Below are 19,311 nucleotides of genomic sequence, written 5' to 3'. Positions count from 1 at the left end.
AAGTTTCTGGCTCTCCTATTCGCTCTATCTCCAGAATCCTCTCAGTTATAACATCTAGCGGTGAGCAGGAGAGCAAAAACACCTCAGGAGTAACATTGCTTTCTGGACAAGGTTTTTCTTCTTTTGCCCTCCAGGGGCCGCTGTATTTCCCCGAAAGCTCGCGGGATGCCTGGTTACCACGAGACCGTCGCCAGGCAACCGCGTGTACACACACCCCGGGACGGGCCCGGGTCTCGTCAACATGGCGGCGCAAGGCACCTGCTCGGTCTCTTCACCAAACGTGTCTCCCACTTCAGTGTCGCCGCCGACTCCGCCCCCGCCCTCTACTGGGATTTCGAAGTCGACCCTGGTGGACTCGAAGGCGAGCTCTCTGAGCCCACAGTCTCGCTCGGCCGGCCACGAGGACTTGTTGCCCCTCGCAGTATTTTATGGGCCGCTGGACGCAAAAAACCCACTCCTGGCCTCCTGTGAGAAGGAGATTCAGGAGTTGCTAGACTTCATGAAGAGAAAGAAGGCTTTAGCTACAACGGAGGAACAGAAATATGAGTTCCACCGGCTTTGGTAAGCAGAGGCAGGGCCCTGGGGGCGGGTGCTGTCCGGAGAAGACAACTCCCAGGGCCAGAGGAGGAGATGCTCTGAGGAGGCAGACGGTGGTCCCTGGAGCTGGTCGGTGTTGCGGATGCAGAACCTGGCCAAAGGGCCCGGAGATAAACACAAAGTTTAAGAAGTGAAGACTCGTCGCTATTACAATCCTTATTGCCTGGTAAATGTGTCTTGACTTCCTGCTCGGGTCAGAATAAAAGTCAACAAAGAAATGTTTCATATTTCACAAGTTCACATGATTCAGCATTTGTTCTGACTGTCTTCTAATTGCCAGTGCATGCCAATGAAGTTTTGGCTGACTCACAGGTTTCACAACTTTCCATGTTGTGGGTACAGTTTTGTATATGGAGGGAAAGGAATAACTTTGAGGTCACTTAGGTTCATGAAAAAGTTAATTCTTGATGCCATGAAGTATGTCATTCTGTGAACATTTGTACTTTATTCCTTTTTCAACTGCTACTATTAATAGCATCACAGTAACTTGTTCTTGATTTTGTGACTCATTTTGCACGTTTGCCTTTTTTGGATTCCATCACCATGTTATTATCTCAAACTGCAGACTACCTGTTTTTAAGGCTCTTTCCTGTTTGTGTTAACCATCTTTCTTTCCCAGTCAAAACACATTGCAAATGGAACAGTTAGAAATGTAGGCAAGTGGCAAAGAATACTAGAATAGTCAGTAGTTTCATCTTATATTTTTCATCCATGTATTTAATATGAAGAAATAGTTTTAATTTATATTTACTATTCATTCATGGATTTAACTGCATATTTATTGAGCACCTCCTAAATATCAGGTTCCATTCCAGGAACTAGGAAAACATCAAGTTAAAAAAATATACAAATTCATATCCCCATGGAATATGTATTTTTGTGTCTACAAACAGCCAGTAAACAAATATGTAAGGAAATTATTTTACACTGAAGTAAGTGCTAGAAAATTAGAGCAGGGAGGAAGATAATGATATCAGGTGGGTGTTATAATTTAAAATGGGATGGCAGGGAACATGGTCAGGGAAAGTCAGGAAAAGTGACCTTTGATAAAGATGAGAGGGAGGTATGGTAGCAAATGATAAGATTTCTGTACAAAGAGTTGGCCACGCTGGGAGAATGGCAAGTGTGAAGGTCCTGGGGTGCGATTGTGACTGTGGGATGAACATGTTTGGGCAGGAGTAAGGGAGATGAAGAGTTAGTTTTTAGATATATTAAGATTGAGATGTAATTCACCATCCAGGTAGAGTTATTATGTAGGTAGTTGGATATGTGGAGTCTGGGGGTCAGAGGAGAAATACTTTTGGGATTCATCAGCATATGGATGACATTTAAACTTTGACATTGGATGGAATAGCTAAGGGAGTGAGTATAGATGGAGAAGAAAAGAGTCCAAGGACTGAACTTTGGAACCCTCCAACACTGACAAGTGGGGGAGATGGGAAGAAACTGGTAGAGACTAAGAAGGAGTGGCCAAAGAGGTAGAGGAAATCCAGTGGTGTATTGGAAGCCAAGTAGAGAAAGTGCTTTAAGAAGGAAGGAATGATCAGTCAGTTGTGGCAAATCCTGCTGATGGGCCAAGTAAAATGAGAACCAAGAATTGACTAAGGAAAGCACATTACATGGCTAAGCTACATGTGTGCACATGTGTGCTAAGTTGGTTCAGTTGTGTCCTACTTTTTGCGACCCCATGGATTGTAGCTGGCCAGGCTCCTCTGTCCATGGGATTCTTTAGACAAGAATACTGGAGTGGCTTGCCATGCCCTCTTCCAGGGGATCTTCCCCACCCAGGAATGGAACCTGCATCTCTTACATTTCCTGCATTGGCAGGTGGGTTCTTTACCACTAGCGCCACCTGCGAAGCTCAAGCTACATATGTTTATATTTAAAATGTTTCTGTTTTTGTGCCTTAGATAATAGTTCACCTTTTCATCTCCACTACCAACATTCCAGTTCAAACCATCATCATCTCAAATTTTCTCTGCAGCCGCTTGAGTCTCAAATATATCCTTCACGTAGCAATCAGGGTGACCTTTATAAACAAATCACCCACTCCCTTATCTAAAGACTTCTGTTTCCCATTGCTTTTAAAATAAAATTACGACATTTTCTGGTGTCTTTCAGGGTCTGAAGCTCTGGCCTTGCCTGCCTCTTTCATCTTAGCTCATCCCTCACTTCTCTCCCAGGACTTTCCGGGAAAACAGACCTCTGTTTATCATCTCAGGGGCTTTATATTTGCTCCCTCCTTTGTTGGAAATGTTCTTTCCTCAATTTTTCAAGTATCTGGCTCCTTTTCTTCCAGGTCTTAGTTTGGTTGTTACCTCCTTAGGAGGCCTTTCATATCTAACACAGGGTTTACCCATCAATTTATACTTTTATTGAATATTCATTTCTTATGTATTGTCCATCTCTCCCATTAGAATGTAAGCTTCCTGTTGAGTTTAGATGGTGATCCACTTTTTCATTGCTGTATATCTAGCACCTAGCCTGAGGGTTGGGATATTGTGAACATTCAATGAATATTTGGCATTGAAAGAATTTAAGAATTATCCTTTTTGTTCTCAATAATTGTTGATCTGGGTCAGTTGGTAAGTACAGCAGCGGCCCCATCTTTAAACAGAGACTCACAAACATTAAGGATTGACACGGACCTTAGCCTCTAACTTCTCACATGCTTAGGTATTTATTTACAGAGTAATTTTTATTGAGTGCCTACTATATGCCAGGGCCTGCACTGTTGTTGTTGCTGTTTAGTTGCTAAGGCACGTCTGTCTCTTTTGTGACCCTGTAGACTGTAGCCTGCCAGGGTCCTCTGTCCATGGGATTTTTCTAGGCAAGAATACTAGAGTGAGTTGCTATTTCCTTCTCCAGGGGATCTTCCCAACCCAAGGATGGAACCCCCATCTCCTTGCTTGGCAGGCGAATTCTTTACCACTGTGCCACCACGGAAGCTCTAGGGCCTGCACCAATTATGAGTTATACAGTGATGAGCAAAATAGATATGGGAATCTGTGCTCATGGAGAGAGGGAGACAGGCTTTTAATGAGTCACTTTTAATAAGTGAAGGCTTTTAATAAGTCAACACACAAACAACAAGCGCTGTGAAGGAAGAAGCTACTGAGAATTTACATGTGCCATGTATTGCCCTAAGTCCTGGGGATATAGCAATGAACCAGACAAAAACCTCCTGCCCTCTTGGTGCTTATATTCTAGAGGGGGACATAAACGATAAATGTATTAAATAAGTACATTTTGTGGTGTCCTAGAAAGTGATAAATGCTAGGGAGAAAAAGAGAGGAAAAGTTATGGAGTGGGAGACAGGAGGTTGCAATCTTCAACAAGGTGATTAGAGTAGGTAACAATTGAGCATAGGCTTAATGGGAACATAGTGGAGACCTGCCTTCAAATGAATGGTGAGGAAGGTGACATGAAGCTGAGATTAGAAGGCTGCCTGGCAGTCAACCAGCAAGGAAAAAGAGGATAAACAGAAGGAACAATCATGTGGGAGGATCTTGGCAGGAAAGAGGCAGGGCCCTTTGGAGGAGTGGACAGAAGCCTATTTAGCACAGTGTGGAGAGTGTGGGTGCAGTGGTATGAGATGAGATTAGAGGAGTAGATCGGGGTGTGCAAGGTTTTAGAGGCCATTTATAGAGTTTACATTTACTCCAAATGCAATGAGAAATCGTTGCTTAGTTTTTGGCAAAGAATTAACCATATGTGATTTTAAAAAAAATATGTTGTTTGACTTAGTACAAATGGAGTAATGATGGCAATGTGGAAACCAGTTAGGAGTACTGGAGGTAGGAGTTGCTTTTATAACATATTTGACAAGATGGTAATTTTTTAAAATAAAAAATTGCTTATTTTTATAACTGTAGAGTCTCATATAAGTATAAAATTTGTAGTACCTAACATACAGATTTTGATCATACCAGCAATGTCCTTAAATTTAGAGTGCAATGTATTTTAAAGGTATGCTTTTGTTATAAGCACACAAAATTTTGATATTCTTTTTATATAGTTATGTTTTTCTGCTTTGCTGCTGCTGCTGCTGAGTCACTTCAGTCATGTTCGACTCTGTGCGACCCCCATAGATGGCAGCCCACCAGGCTCCCCCGTCCCTGGGATTCTCCAGGCAAGAACACTGGAGTGGGTTGCCATTTCCTTCTCCAATGCATGGAAGTGAAAAGTGAAAGTGAAGTCGCTCAGTCATGTCCGACTCTTAGTGACCCCATAGACTGCAGCCTACCAGGCTCCTCCGTCCATGGGATTTTACAGGCAAGAGTACTGGAGTGGGGTGCCATTGCCTTCTCTGCAATAGTTATAATCAAATAGCAATCAAAAGTGTATTAATAAACTTTCTTAAATGATGTGTGTTACATATTATATGTTATATTTTCCCTATTTAATCATTATGTAAGCCATTTCCCAATAAGCAATTTTAACTTGAACTTATGGCTCACTTTAAAAAAAAAAGGAAATTCTGTTACGTAACCTTGAGTGATTTATGAAGTTGGTATTTTTCTTTTATGAGTAACAGACCTACTCATCATTATCTCATCTGTAAGGTTTGGGAAGAAAGAACTCTTTCAACTATGTAATTTAAGAATTCTATCTTAAATTTCTTGGATTTACTATATTTATTATAATGCATTTCATGAAGCAGAAATCAAAGGGAAAAAGGCAAAACAAACCCAAACACATTTACCTTTTTAAACTTCTCTGGGCTGTGTTTTCTATACTCTTTATTTGGCATGATTACATGTATATATTTTACTACCCTTAAATATTATTAATCTGTCCATGAAGGCAGGAATACCCTGTATCCGCCTCCTCTCTTGTCACTGAGCTATTATCATTTAATTTTTTTTTTGAAAGTTGCTCAGTCGTGTCCAACTCTTTGAGACCCCCATGGACTGTAGTCCTTGGAACTCTCCAGGTCAGAATACTGGAGTGGGTAGCCTTTCCTTCCCAGGGGATCTTCCTGACCCAGGAATTGAACCAGGATCTCCTGCATTGCAGGCAGATTCTTTACCAACTGAGCTATCAGGGAAGCCCCATCATTTAGGTAATTAATTGACTTTTTTTTTTTACATGTTTTTATTGAGGTTGTTCCGTTAATACCCAGATGTGTACCTGATAAGTACTTGAGCCATCTTCAGTCCTTAAGTTCTTCTTTCCTATTAGTCAGCTTGAGCTACTAAGAATGCTGGAGAGGGTTGCCATGCCCTCCTCCAGGGGATCTTCCTGACCCAGGGATCAAACCCACATCTCCTGCATCTCCTGCATTGTAGGCAGATTCTTTACCAAATGGGAAGCCCAATTACTAACTTCAGTTCAGTTCAGTTGCTCAGTTGTGTCCGATTTTTTGCAATCCATGAACTGCAGCACCCCAGGCCTCCCTGTCCATTACCAACTCCCGGAACTTACTCAAACTTATGTCCATCGAGTCAGTAATGCCATCCAACCATCTCATCCTCTGTCATCCCCTTCTCCTCCTGCCTTCAATCTTTCCCAGCATCAGGGTCTTTTCAAATGAGTCAGATCTTTGCATCAGGTGGCCAAAGTATTGGAGTTTCAGCTTCAACATCAGTCCTTCCAATGAATATTCAGGAAAGATTTCCTTTAGGATGGACTGGCTGGATCTCCTTTCAGTTCAAGGGACTCTCAAGAGTCTTCTCCAACACCACAGTTTAAAAGCATCAATTCTTCAGTGCTCAGCTTTCTTTATAGTCCAACTTTCACATCCATACATGACTACTGGAAAAACCATAGCTTTGACTAGATGGATCTTTATTGACAAAATAATGTCTCTGCTTTTTAATATGCTGTCTAGGTTGGTCATAACCTTTCTTCCAAGGAGTAAGCATCTTTTAATTTCATGGCTGCAGTCACCATCTGCAGTGATTTTGGAGCCCCCCAAAATAAAGTCAGCCACTGTTTCCATTGTTTCCCCATCTATCTGCCATGAAATGATGGGGCCAGATGCCATGATCTAGTTTTCTGAATGTTGAGTTTTAAGCCAGCTTTTTCACTCTCCCTTTCACTTTCATCAAGAGGCTCTTTAGTTCTTCTTTGCTTTCTGCCATAAGGGTGGTGTCATCTGCATATCTGAGGTTATTGATATTTCTCCTGGAAATCTTGATTCCAGACTGTGCTTCATCCAGTCCAGCGTTTCTCATGATGTACTCTGCATATAAGTTAAATAAGCAGTGTGACAATATATAGCCTTGACTGTACTCCTTTCCCGATTTGGAACCAGTCTGTTGTTCCATGTCCAGTTCTAACTGTTGCTTCCTGACCTGCATACAGATTTCTCAGGAGGCAGGTCAGGCGGTCTGGTATTCCCATCTCTTGAAGAATTTTCTACAGTATGTTGTGATCCACACAGTCAAAGGCTTTGGCATAGTCAATTATTAACTTAGTCAGTTTGGGCTTCGATAGCAAAATCCCATAGACTGGGTGACTTAAACAACAGAAATTTGTTTTCTTATTTTTCTGGAGGCTAGAAGTCTCAGATGAGGGTCTGGCAGTGTCAGTTTCTGGTGAGAGCTCTTTTCCTGGCTTAAAAGATGTCCACTTTGTTCTCATATAGTCTTTCCTCTGTGAAGCACACACAGAGAACTTGTTCATGTCTCTTCTTAGATGGATTAATCCCAGTGGACCAGGGCCCCACCCTTATGACCTAATTTAGCCTTAATTACTTCCTCAGAGCCTCCTCCAAATGCAGCCACACAAGGGATTAGGGCTTCAACATGTGAATTTTGAGGAGGCACTCACATTCAGTGTATAATACCTTTCTTACCAAAAATTTATGAGATAGGATTGGACAACTATTAAGAGAAGTTTAGATTTTTCCTAGAGGCATTTATAATTTCCAAGAGAGAGGGAAGGAGTAAATATTAACTAAATGGGTGAACAAAATAAGCAATGATCTGCTTCCCTTTGAACTCTGGTTAGAAACCACATAGGAAACATAACCCTAAATGGACTGACTGGGCAGTTGGACCTTTGAACTCTTTATAGAAAAGCATAAAATAAAAACAAAGAATTCTTTTCCCTAGTCCTTCATCCATTCATTCTTTCTGTCAAAAAGTGTTTATTGAGTGGTGACATATACTAGATATTCACTACTCTTGGGGCTGGGCAATGACTAAACAGATGAAGTCCTTGTTCTCAGGGAGTTTAGATCCCAGACGACTGGAAGGCACAGTTATATGCTGGCTAAGAGTATAGATGTACCCTGCCTCAGTTTGATCAGCTGTATATTTGGGATATTGATATTACCCATCTCAGTTGTGAAAATGGAATGAAAAATACTCATGTTGGTAAAAGACCCAGATTAGGCAACACAATACTGAAGGAGAAGAAATTTGGAGGACTGACACTACCTGACTTCAAGACTTGGTACATTAACTAAGACAGCATGGTATGGGGAAAGAATGGACAAACAGATCAAAGGAGCAGAATTAAGAGCCCAGATAGTCAACTGGTCTTTCACAAAGGAGTGATGGCAATACAATGAAGCAAAGTCTTTTTAACAAACGGTGCTGCAATTGCACATCCACATGTGAAAACCATATCTAGCTAGAGACCTTACACCCTTCCCCAAAATACTCAAAATGGATCACAAACCTAATGTAAATTATATGCTATAAAACTCCTAGAAGATAATATAGGAGAAATCTAGATGACTTTTGATATGGCAGTGGTTTTTGAGGTACAACACTGAAGACATGATCCATGAAAGAAAGAGTTGATAAACTGGACTTCATGAAAATTAAAATTTTCTGCCCTGTGAAAGACACTGTCGATAGAATGAAAGCCAAGCCACAGACTGGGAGAAGAAACTTGCAAAAGACATATTTGATAAAGGACTACTATCTAAAATATACATAGAACTCTTAAAAACTCAGCAATAGGAAAACGAACAACCTGATTTTAAAAATGAGCCAAAAATCTTAGCAGACGTCTACCCAAGGAAGATAAATAAATGACAAAATAAATATATGAAAAGATGCTCCAAATCATATGTTATCAGGAATATGTAAGTTAAAACAACAGTGAGATACCACTACACACCTATTAGCATGGCCAGAATCCAGAACACTGACCATACCAAATGCTGACAAGGATATGGATCAATGGGAAAATTTTCATTCATTGCTGGTGGGAATGCAAATTGGTAAAGCCACTTTAGAAGACAGTTTGATGTTTTCTTATAAAACTAAACATATTCTTACCATATAATCCAGCAGTCGTGCTCCTTAGTATTTATCCAAAGGAGCTGAAAACTTATTCCATACAAAAATCTGCACATGGATGTTTACAACAATTTTATACAAATTGCTAAAACTTGGACACAAACAAGATGTCTCTCAGTAAGTAAGCTGATAAACTGTGGCATATATAGACAATGGAATATTATTCAGTGCTAAAAAGAAATGAGCTATTAAGCCACGGGAAAACATGGGTGATTCGTAAATCCTTATAACTAAGTGAAAGAAGCCAATTTGAAAGTGCTACATATTGATACTGTATGATTCCAACTATATGGCATCTTGAAAAAGGCAAAACTATAGAGAGAGTAGAAAGTTCAGTGGTTGTCTGCGGTTAGTGGGGAGCGACTGATGAATAGGCAGAGCACAGAAGACTTTTAGGGCGGCAAAACTACTCTCTATGATTCAATGGTGGATACATGGCGCTATACATTTGTCCAAAGCCATATAATGGATGGCACCAAGAATAAACCCTAATGTAAACTAGGGACACTGGGTGATAATGATGTGTCAATATGTTAATTGTAACAAATGTACCACTTTGGTGAGTGATGTTAATAATGGAGAAGGCTGTGCATGTGCCAGAGATAGGGGTATATGGGGGAATCTCTATATATTCTGCTCAGTTTTTCTGTGAATCTAGAACTACTTTAAAAAATAAAGTTGATTTTTTTTTTGTTTGTTTATTAAATATTTAAAAAAAAAATCACATGCTCCCCATCCTGAACCCTCCTCCCTCCCAACCTCCCCATACCATCCCCCTGGGCCTTCCCAGCGCACCAGCCCCAAGCATCCAGCATCGTGCACTGAACCTGGACTGGCATCTCGTTTCATACATGACATTTCACATGTTTCAATGACATTCTCCCAAATCTTCCCACCCTCTCCCACAGAGTCCATAAGACTGTTCTATACATCAGTGTCTCTTTTGCTGTCTCGTACACAGGGTTATCGTTACCATCTTTCTAAATTCCATATACATGCGTTAGTATACTGTATTTATGTTTTTCCTTCTGGCTTACTTCACTCTGTATAATAGTCTCCAGTTTCATCCACCTCATTAGAACTGATTCAAATGTATTCTTTTTAATGGCTGAGTAATACTCCATTGTGTATATGTACCACAGCTTTCTTATCCATTCATGTGCTGATGGACATCTAGGTTGCTTCCATGTCCTGGCTATTATAAACAGTGCTCGATGAACATTGGGGTACACGTGTCTCTTTCCCTTCTGGTTTCCTCAGTGTGTATGCCCAGCAGTGGGATTGCTGGATCATAAGGCAGTTCTATTTCCAGTTTTTTAAGGAATCTCCACACTGTTCTCCATAGTGGCTGTACTAATTTGCATTCCCACCAACAATGTAAGAGGGTTCCCTTTTCTCCACACCCTCTCCAGCATTTATTATTTGTAGACTTTTGGATCGCAGCCATTCTGACTGGTGTGAAATGGTACCTCATAGTGGTTTTGATTTGCATTTCTCTGATAAAGAGTGATGTTGAACATCTTTTCAAGTGTTTGTTAGCCATCTGTATGTCTTCTTTGGAGAAATGTCTATTTAGATCTTTGGCCCATTTTTTGATTGGGTCATTTATTTTTCTGGAGTTGAGCTGTAGGAGTTGCTTGTATATTTTTGAGATTAGTTGTTTGTCAGTTGCTTCATTTTGCTATTATTTTCTCCCATTCTGAAGGCTGTCTTTTCACCTTGCTAATAGTTTCCTTTGATGTGCAGAAGCTTTTAAGTTTAATTAGGTCCCATTTGTTTATTTTTGCTTTTATTTCAAATATTCTGGGAGGTGGGTCATAGAGGATCCTGCTGTGATGTATGTCAGAGAGTGTTTTGCCTATGTTCTCCTCTAGGAGTTTTATAGTTTCTATAGTTTTATAGTTTCTATAGTTTTATAGTTTTTTTATAGTTACACATTAAAAAGATCATACACCATGACCAAGTGGGCTTTATCCCAGGGATGCAAGGATTCTTCAATATCCATAAATCAATCAATGTAATACACCACATTAACAAATTGAAAAAAAAAACCATATGATTATCTCAATAGATGCAGAGAAAGCCTTTGACAAAATTCAACACCCATTTATGATAAAAACTCTCCAGAAAGCAGGAATAGAAGGAACATACCTCAACATAATAAAAGCTATATATGACAAACCCACAGCAAACATTATCCTCAATGGTGAAAAATTGAAAGCATTTCCTCTAAAGTCAGGAACAAGACAAGGGTGCCCACTTTCACCATTACTATTCAACATAGTTTTGGAAGTTTTGGCTACAGCAATCAGAGCAGAAAAAGAAATAAAAGGAATCAAATTGGAAAAGAAGAAGTAAAACTCTCACTATTTGCAGATGACATGATCCTCTACATAGAAAACCCTAAAGACTCCACCAGAAAATTACTAGAACTAATCAATGATTATAGTAAAGTTGCAGGATATAAAATCAACACACAGAAATCCCTTGCATTCCTATACACTAATAATGAGAAAACAGAAAGAGAAATTAAGGAAACAATTCCATTCACCATTGCAACGAAGAGAATAAAATACTTAGGAATATATCTACCTAAAGAAACTAAAGACCTATATATAGAAAACTATAAAACACTGGTGAAAGAAATCAAAGAGGACACTAATAGATGGAGAAATATACCATGTTCATGGATTGGAAGAATCAATATAGTGAAAATGAGTATACTACCCAAAGCAATTTATAGATTCAATGCAATCCCTATCAAGCTACCAACAGTATTCTTCACAGAGCTAGAACAAATAATTTCACAATTTGTATGGAAATACAAAAAACCTCGAATAGCCAAAGCGACCTTGAGAAAGAAGAATGGAACTGGAGGAATCAACCTACCTGACTTCAGGCTCTACTACAAAGCCACAGTTATCAAGACAGTATGGTACTGGCACAAAGACAGAAATATAGATCAATGGAACAAAATAGAAAGCCCAGAGATAAATCCACGCACATATGGACACCTTATCTTTGACAAAGGAGGCAAGAATATACAGTGGATTAAAGACAATCTCTTTAACAAGTGGTGCTGGGAAATCTGGTCAACCACTTGTAAAAGAATGAAACTAGAACACTTTCTAACACCATATACAAAAATAAACTCAAAATGGATTAAAGATCTCAAAATAAAGTTGATTTTTAAAAATGCATACAAAGAGTCAGTCCCAGTGTTCATAGCAGCAATATTTATAATAACTAAGATATGGAAGCAACCTAAGTGTCCTTCAAGAGATGAATGGATAAAGAAGATGTGATACACACATGAACACACACACACACACACACACACACACACACACAGGAATATTACTCAGCCATAAAAAAGAATGAAATCTTGCCATTTGCAACAACATGGATAGACCTGGAGGGCATCATTTTGCCAGGTGAAAGAAGTCAGCCAGAGAAAGACAAATACTTTATGATATCACTTATATGTGGAATCTAAAAAATACAACAAACTAGTAACTATAATAACAAAGAAACAGACTCACAGACATAGAGAACAAACTAGTGGTTACCAGTGGGGAGAGGGAAGGTGTGAGGGGCAAGATAGAGGTAGGGGATTAAGAGGTACAAACTACTAAATCACGATGTAGTACATCTGAAACAAACTATATCTCAATAAAAATATTAAAATTTTAAAATAATTAAAAATGCACATTAAGAGCTGTCAGTGCTTGGTACAAAGGAAATAATACTATAACCGTAATTACATTTATCAATAATTAGACATTGACAGTATGGCACATTGGAAAGCACAAGAGAGGAAGGATGGGGGGAAGGGATAGTTTGAGAGTCTGGGATGGACATGTACACACTGCTATATTTAAAACGGATAACCAACAAGGACCTACTGTACAGCACAGGGAACTCTGCTCAATGTTATGGGGCAGCCTGGATGGGAGGGGAGTGTGGGGGAGAATGGATACATGTATCTGTATGGCTGAGTCCCTTCCCCGTTCACCTGAAACTGTCATAGCATTGTTAATTGTCGTCTATGGGGTCGCACAGAGTCGGACACAACTGAAGCGACTTAGCAGCAGCAGCAGCAGCAATACAAAATAAAAAGTTAAAAAAAGAAGACTTAGCACAAGGTAAGTTTTTAAGGATTGCTTGCCAATTAATTTAGGCTTCCTGCTGACTTTGAAGATATCGTTTTATTTTATAATTTTTACAGTGCCACCTCTCTGTTTAATATCTGGACCAAATACGCCCCCCGGCTGCCAGCTGCCTATTACAACGAGAAGCTTCTGAAGGTTGGAGATAGCCTTTGTGAAATGAAAGTAAGTACCTCTGGAGTAAAAAGAGCCCAAATGAAACTCATTTGGCTAATTATTATTATTATTGGATAGCATTCCTCTTTTACACGATTTGATTTTTTGTTGTTGGAAAAATCCAAGGGGATATGTAAAAATTTTAATGAGGCACAGTGACAGAAAAAGTGTTCACTTTAAAATTTTGTAGTTGGGATTCTCCAGAGGTGAGAGGTTCCTGAACAGAAAGACAGTTGGCTGAGGCTGAGCAGGAGCACAGCCCATAGTTAGCAGAGGGTGTGGTAGGCGCCCAACAGGAAATGCTGAGTCATCATGTTCCTACCTCATACAAAGGAGCCCAGACACCACTTCCTGTTGTTTTTCACATGGCTGACCTTGCCCACAGCCCTTGCAGGGCCTTGCTGCTGTGTTGCTTGCTTCCAGGTGCCTTGTTTCAATGACCTTCAGCTCCTTCTCAACACTTTGCCATATGTAATTGCAGCAGTCATTCCATACAGGCCCCAGTTCTTACTCAGTGTTGTATTCCAACTGAGTTCCTGCCTTATTTCTAGTTCCATTATCAATGCCCGGGTCTTGGATTGCTGCGGACTCATGGATTTGGTTTGATAAGACCACACTGAGGCTGGGTTTTCAGTTAATGAAAATGTGAATTTTTCCCCATAACCTCTGGCTTGGGCCCAAATTATTCCAAGTTAAATATGATATCTTTGGCACGTGTATTAATAGGCTCCTTGGACCAAGTGTTATTTTATACAAAGTGATTTTAGGCCAGACATGGGAGGTATTCTGTCTGTTACCAAGCCAGGTCTGTTTTCCTGACATGAAGCGAGCCAAGTACTGAGCCGCTGAGGTTTGCAGCAGAGAAACAGTTTATTCACAAGGCAACCAGGCGAGGAATAAGTCTCAGATCTGCCTCCTGGAAAGCGAGGGAGTTGGGATATTTATGAGATATCAACAGTGTGATCTTAGGCTCAGGGAAAGGTGATTGGAGGTAGGGGGAAAGGTGAGGGAGGTAGTTGGAGTTCTGCACAGGTGCACCTGGGTTATGTGTGTATTCAAAATGGGGGTGCATAGCCTGATGGGAGCCCAGAGCTTTTCAGCCTCTGACGTCAAAAGGACTGGTCAAGAGATGCCTGGGCAGGCCTAATTTTAGGGTTGGGGGTCCCAACCTTCCCCCTGTTGGTTGGCTCTAGGCAAGAGCTGACTCTAGTTCCTGTAAAACAACTGGACAGCCTGAAGCTGTCCATTCAGTTCAGTTGCTCAGTTGTGTCTGACTCTGCGACCCCATGGACTGTAGCACCCCAGACTTCCCTGTCCATCACCAACTCCCAGAGCTTGCTCAAACTCATGTCCATCAAGTCAGTGATGCCATCCAACCATCTCATCCTCTGTTCCATTCTCCTCCTGCCTCCAATCTTTCCCAGCATCAGGGTCTTTTCCAGTGAGTCAGTTCTTCCCATTAGGTGACCAAAGTATTGGATTTCAGCTTCACTATCAGTCCTTCCAATGAATATTCAGGACAGATTTCCTTTAGGATGGACTGGTTGGATCTCCTTGCAGTTCAAGGGACTCTCAAAAGTCTTCTCCAATACGACAGTTTAAAAACATCAATTCTTCGGTGCTCAGCTTTCTTTGTAGTCCAACTCTCACATTCATATATGACTACTGGAAAAACCACAGCTCTGACTAAATGACTTTTGTTGGCAAAGTAATGTCTATGCTTCTTAATATGCTGTCCAGATGGGTCATAGCTTTTCTTCCAAGGAGCAAGGGTATTTTAATTTCATGGCTGCAGTCACCATCTGCTGTGATTTTGGACCCCCTCAAAATAAAGTCTATCACAATGTTTCCATTGTTTACCCATATTGCCCATGAAGTGATGGGACCAGATGCCATGATCTTGTGTTTTTTGAATTTTGAGTTTTAAGTCAACTTTTTCACTCTCCTCTTTCACTTTCATCGAGAGGCTCTTTAGTTCTTCACTTTCTGCCATGAAGGTGGGAAGGTACACAATTAAGGAAAGAAAAAGAAAGAGAAAAAAATAACTAAAGCTACCTTAATCAGTGAAGGTAGTTTACAAACCAAGGGCTTTTAACAAACTCTTCCCTTATCTGTTGTTCTGTAAGACAAGCTCATGAATTTCTATTTTGTTATGAGCTTCTCTTACCTCTTTGGGGGCACAGTTTCAAATCTTCTAAGTCTACAGTTTCTCAGCTTCATTTTCCTCCTCCATTTCTATTTTCTGGGCTTGAATCTTTTTGGAAATTTACTGAATGGAGGCAAAGATGCAGAGGAACTTGCATAAGGGAGCACTAAGATCTATTTTCAGCTGCCCAAATTAAAGAATCCTCTCAGCTCCATGTAATTGGACCATGGTTCTTAGAGACTTGAAAATACAGAGTTTGGGAAACTACAGAAAAAGAAACCAAGTGAGATCCAACTTGTAAGCTATATTCATGTGAAATGGAATAACAGTTTTCACAAGAATTAGACGAGTGCCCGGCTCTTTGTTTTTATGCGTCTTCTCAATATAATGAGGCTTCCCTGGTAGTTCGTATGGTAAGGAATCTGCCTGCAATGCTGGAGACCTGGGTTTAATACTTGGGTCAGGAAGATCCCCTGGAGAAAGAAATGGCACCCCACTCCAGTATTCTTGCCTGTAGAATTCCATAATAAGGAGCTGGTGATACACAACACGGTCTGAGGTTGTTTCAGGAGTATCCAGATGGGTGGAGGGAGGAAGAAGGAACATGTTAGAAGTTGATAAAGCAAGTTGATAATGGGTATTGGCCAAGAATTCAGAGTATTTCAGGTAGACTATCTAAAAGATTTACTAAAGAAACAGAATGTTTTAAATACTTTTCACTGATGGGAAAGTGGGCCGGTAAAGGTATTTATAACCCTGGAAACAAACTTGAGTGGTTACTTTGGTTTCTAGAATCTATTTTTATTTTAGTTACAGTAAAGCTCATCTTGTTGGACTACTCTTGTTTTGAACCTAGATTTGAATTCATTATGTGAATCAAGTTAGAATGGAAAAGATTCAGAATTAATTAGTGAGTAAGTGACAAACAAGTCAATAGAAATAGGAACAAAAGAGCATTTTAACTCTGAATCTGTGGAGGGGCAAGGTAACCCAAGAGGCAGTTCACACCCAGGGCAGCTGCTCTTCCTGGAAACACAGTGGCATGGGAAGAAGCAGAGGAAGGGCTGTAGCTGACTCATCTGTGGAGCCTTGCTGGCATCCACCGCCCTGAAACTCTCTGGGTCAGCTGTGCCCTGTGGGCTTCAGAAATGAGGCATCTGACTTTGTAATGGGAAACTAAGCATGCATCAGAACTGACGAGAATCCTTAACTACCAACAGCACAGACTGATTGGTCCTGATGTAACTTCAGAAATGGGACATGAAAGAGCCAGCTCATCACCTGCAATCTTCTCTTCTCCTTTCTTTCTTTCCTTCCTTCCTTTTTTTCCTCTTCCTTCTTTTCTCTACCCACCCCCATTTTTTCTCCTCTCCCTAGCTGCCCTCCCCAACCTGTCCTTTCTTTTTTGGAGCTTAGGAGGTATCAGAGAAGCAAGGCTGGTTAAACAGCTCCTCCACCTCTGTGATTGAGTTGGTGGATTACTATCCTCTGTTGAGGCTGAACCTGTTGGATTTTGAGTATATCCAGGTATTGCCACACACAATGCCCTGGGGAGTATCCCCGTCTTTGAAGTCTCATGTCACAATTGGTTTGTTGTGAGGAGAATTAAATAATGCACATGCATTGCCAAGAACAGTGTCTGTTACGTGTGTGTTTGGAAATAGTTGTGATAATGTTAGTAATGATGTCATGGTGGAAGTAATGGTGATCATAGTAATTATCAACATTGCCATCATTGAGAATAATATGAACGTTGGGTGTGCTAAGTTGCTTCAGTCATGTCTGCGTCTTTGTGACCCTGCCAGGCTCCTCTGTCCATGGGATTCTCCAGGCAAAAATACCTGAATGGGTTGCCATTCCCTCCTCTGGGGGATCTTTTCGACCCCAGGGATCAAACCCACGTCTCTTCTGTTTCCTGCATTGGCAGTGGGTTCTTTAGCACTAGCGCCACCTGGGAAACCCAATATCACCTAATTTTAATAATGATAAGAAAAATGGTATTTTAAAACCTTCATCGAGCCCTTTTTTTTTAATTTCAGGAATATAAATTGGCCCTTTTACAGTGCTATGGCAGATATCTTCAGGAGTTCAGCATCAGCTTTGATGAGAATAAAGCAGACGTGAATCAATTCAAAACTGTCTTTTTCCCAAAAGGCTTTGGAGACAAAACTGCAGCACATACAGTAAGATGAAAGTGGTAGCTAAAATAGCTACCGTTTATATTAGCTATGCAACAGTCTGTCCTTTAGCTGACAGCTTCGCAGTGTCTTTCATTTGCCTAGCGTGGTATTTACCTGTGTACTATAAGTTGCTTAATAAATATTTTCTGTGCTGGATGAGAAAGTGCACTTATTAACTTTTGTAAAGATGCTTTGGAGATTTCGTCACTATAATCGCTTATTCATCCAGTAGGCAGTTTTATTATTATTATAACTAATATTGGTAGAATGCTTTTACTCTTCAAAGTACTTTGGAAAACATTGGCTCCTTACAATAACTCTATGAGTTAGATACTGTTATTATCCCTATTGTATAAGAGAGAAAAAGAAAGCTAATCACACAGTATAATAACTAGTGACTCTGGAGAGGAAACATAGATCTTTTGATATGAAAAAAAAATATGCTTTTTTCTAGTATACCAGCATTATTATGTTAATTGCTACCGATGAGTCACTGGTTGAGCAGTTATCATGTGCTAGGTAGTCTTCTAAATGCTTTATATGAACTGTTATCTTGCAGCCTCATTGCAGTCCTAAGAGATGGGTACGATTATGCCTCTTTTACAGATAAGAAACTGAGGCTTTTTGGAGAGTAAAAAACCTAGTTGTTTTAAGCAATAGACACAGTTGGTGTTTGAACCCTAATTCATCTGAATCCGAGGCTGTGTTATTCCAAACTTAATGATTGTTCTAGGTCTTGAAAACAACATGTGGTTTAATAAGCAGAAATGCTGAAGCATGTTTGAAGGCACATTTAGTTTGCCTCTGACACAAGTGCATGAATGAGAATACTGGGCAATGTGAGTTAGTGCTTAATATGGAGGGGAGGGGTAGGGATCCTGATACCAAGAAATAATTCTTGGAACACTAGCTGATTGTCCTACAGCTCAACTCGATTCTGACTCTACGAGGAGATGGAGTCAGATTCCACAGGTTAAGGGTTCAGTCTTACAAGACCACTCCCCATTCCACCACATCCCATACTCACTTCAGATGCCAGTTGCAAGCTCCAGTTGTTACCTCAGAGGTTCCTACGACCCATCCTTGGGTTCAATAATTTGCTGTAGTGGCTCATGGCACTTGTGAAAACGTTTTAGTTATTAGATTACAGGTTTATTATAAACGGACATAATGTAACTCAGGAACTAGAGGGAAGAGATACATAGAACAAGGCATGGGGAAAGGGCGTAGTGCTTCCATGGCCCCTGTGGGCACCCCACTCCCAGCACCTCCATGTGTTCATCATCTTGGAAACTTCCCAAACACCATCCTTTTGGGTTTTTACGCAGGCTTCATTGTTGTTGTTCGGTCACCAAGCCATGTCCAATTCTTTAAGACCTCACGGACTGTATTATGCCAGACTCTTCTGTCTTCCACTGTCTCCTGTAGTTTGCTCAAATTTATGTCCATTGAGTCAGTGATGCTATATAACCATCTCATCCTTTGCTGCCTCTTCTTTTGCCTTTAATGTTTCCCATCATCAGGGTCTTTTCCAGTGAGTCAGCTCTTCCCATCAGGTGGCCAAAGTGTTGGAGCTTCAGCAACAGTCCTTCCAATGAATATTCAGGGTTGATTTCCTTTAGGATTGACTGGTTTGGTCTCCTTGAAGTCTAAGAGAGGCTTCATTGCATAATTGGGATTGATTGAATTATTGGCCATTGGTTGTAGATTCAACTTCCAGCCCCTGTTCCCTTCCCTGGAGGTCAGGGGGTGGGACTGAAAGTGCTAAACCTCTAATCACATGGTTGGCTCCATTGGCAACT

The 19,311-nt window shown here is 40.5% G+C and overlaps 1 protein-coding gene across 6 annotated transcripts in view; it reads left to right on the top strand.

Moving 5' to 3' along the window:
- Positions 1-227: 227 nt before the first annotated feature.
- The window catches only part of CFAP54 (cilia and flagella associated protein 54), a 304,320-nt gene continuing 285,236 nt past the window's right edge, over positions 228-19,311 (top strand). For all 6 annotated transcript variants that reach the window (XR_011464166.1, XM_070370322.1, XM_070370320.1 and 3 more), the window contains exons 1-3: positions 228-561; positions 13,087-13,192; positions 17,369-17,512. Coding sequence is in view for 5 of the 6 variants with exons in the window: in XM_070370322.1 (XP_070226423.1) it covers positions 242-561; positions 13,087-13,192; positions 17,369-17,512 (570 nt within the window). In the remaining variant the exon portion in view is untranslated. The remainder of the gene's footprint in view (positions 562-13,086; positions 13,193-17,368; positions 17,513-19,311) is intronic.

This window comes from Bos mutus, chromosome 5 (assembly GCF_027580195.1).
Source record: "Bos mutus isolate GX-2022 chromosome 5, NWIPB_WYAK_1.1, whole genome shotgun sequence".
Taxonomy (NCBI): Eukaryota; Metazoa; Chordata; class Mammalia; order Artiodactyla; family Bovidae; genus Bos; species Bos mutus.
The sequence above is the reverse complement of the archived record's forward strand: the minus strand, read 5'-3'. Positions and strand labels throughout refer to the sequence as shown.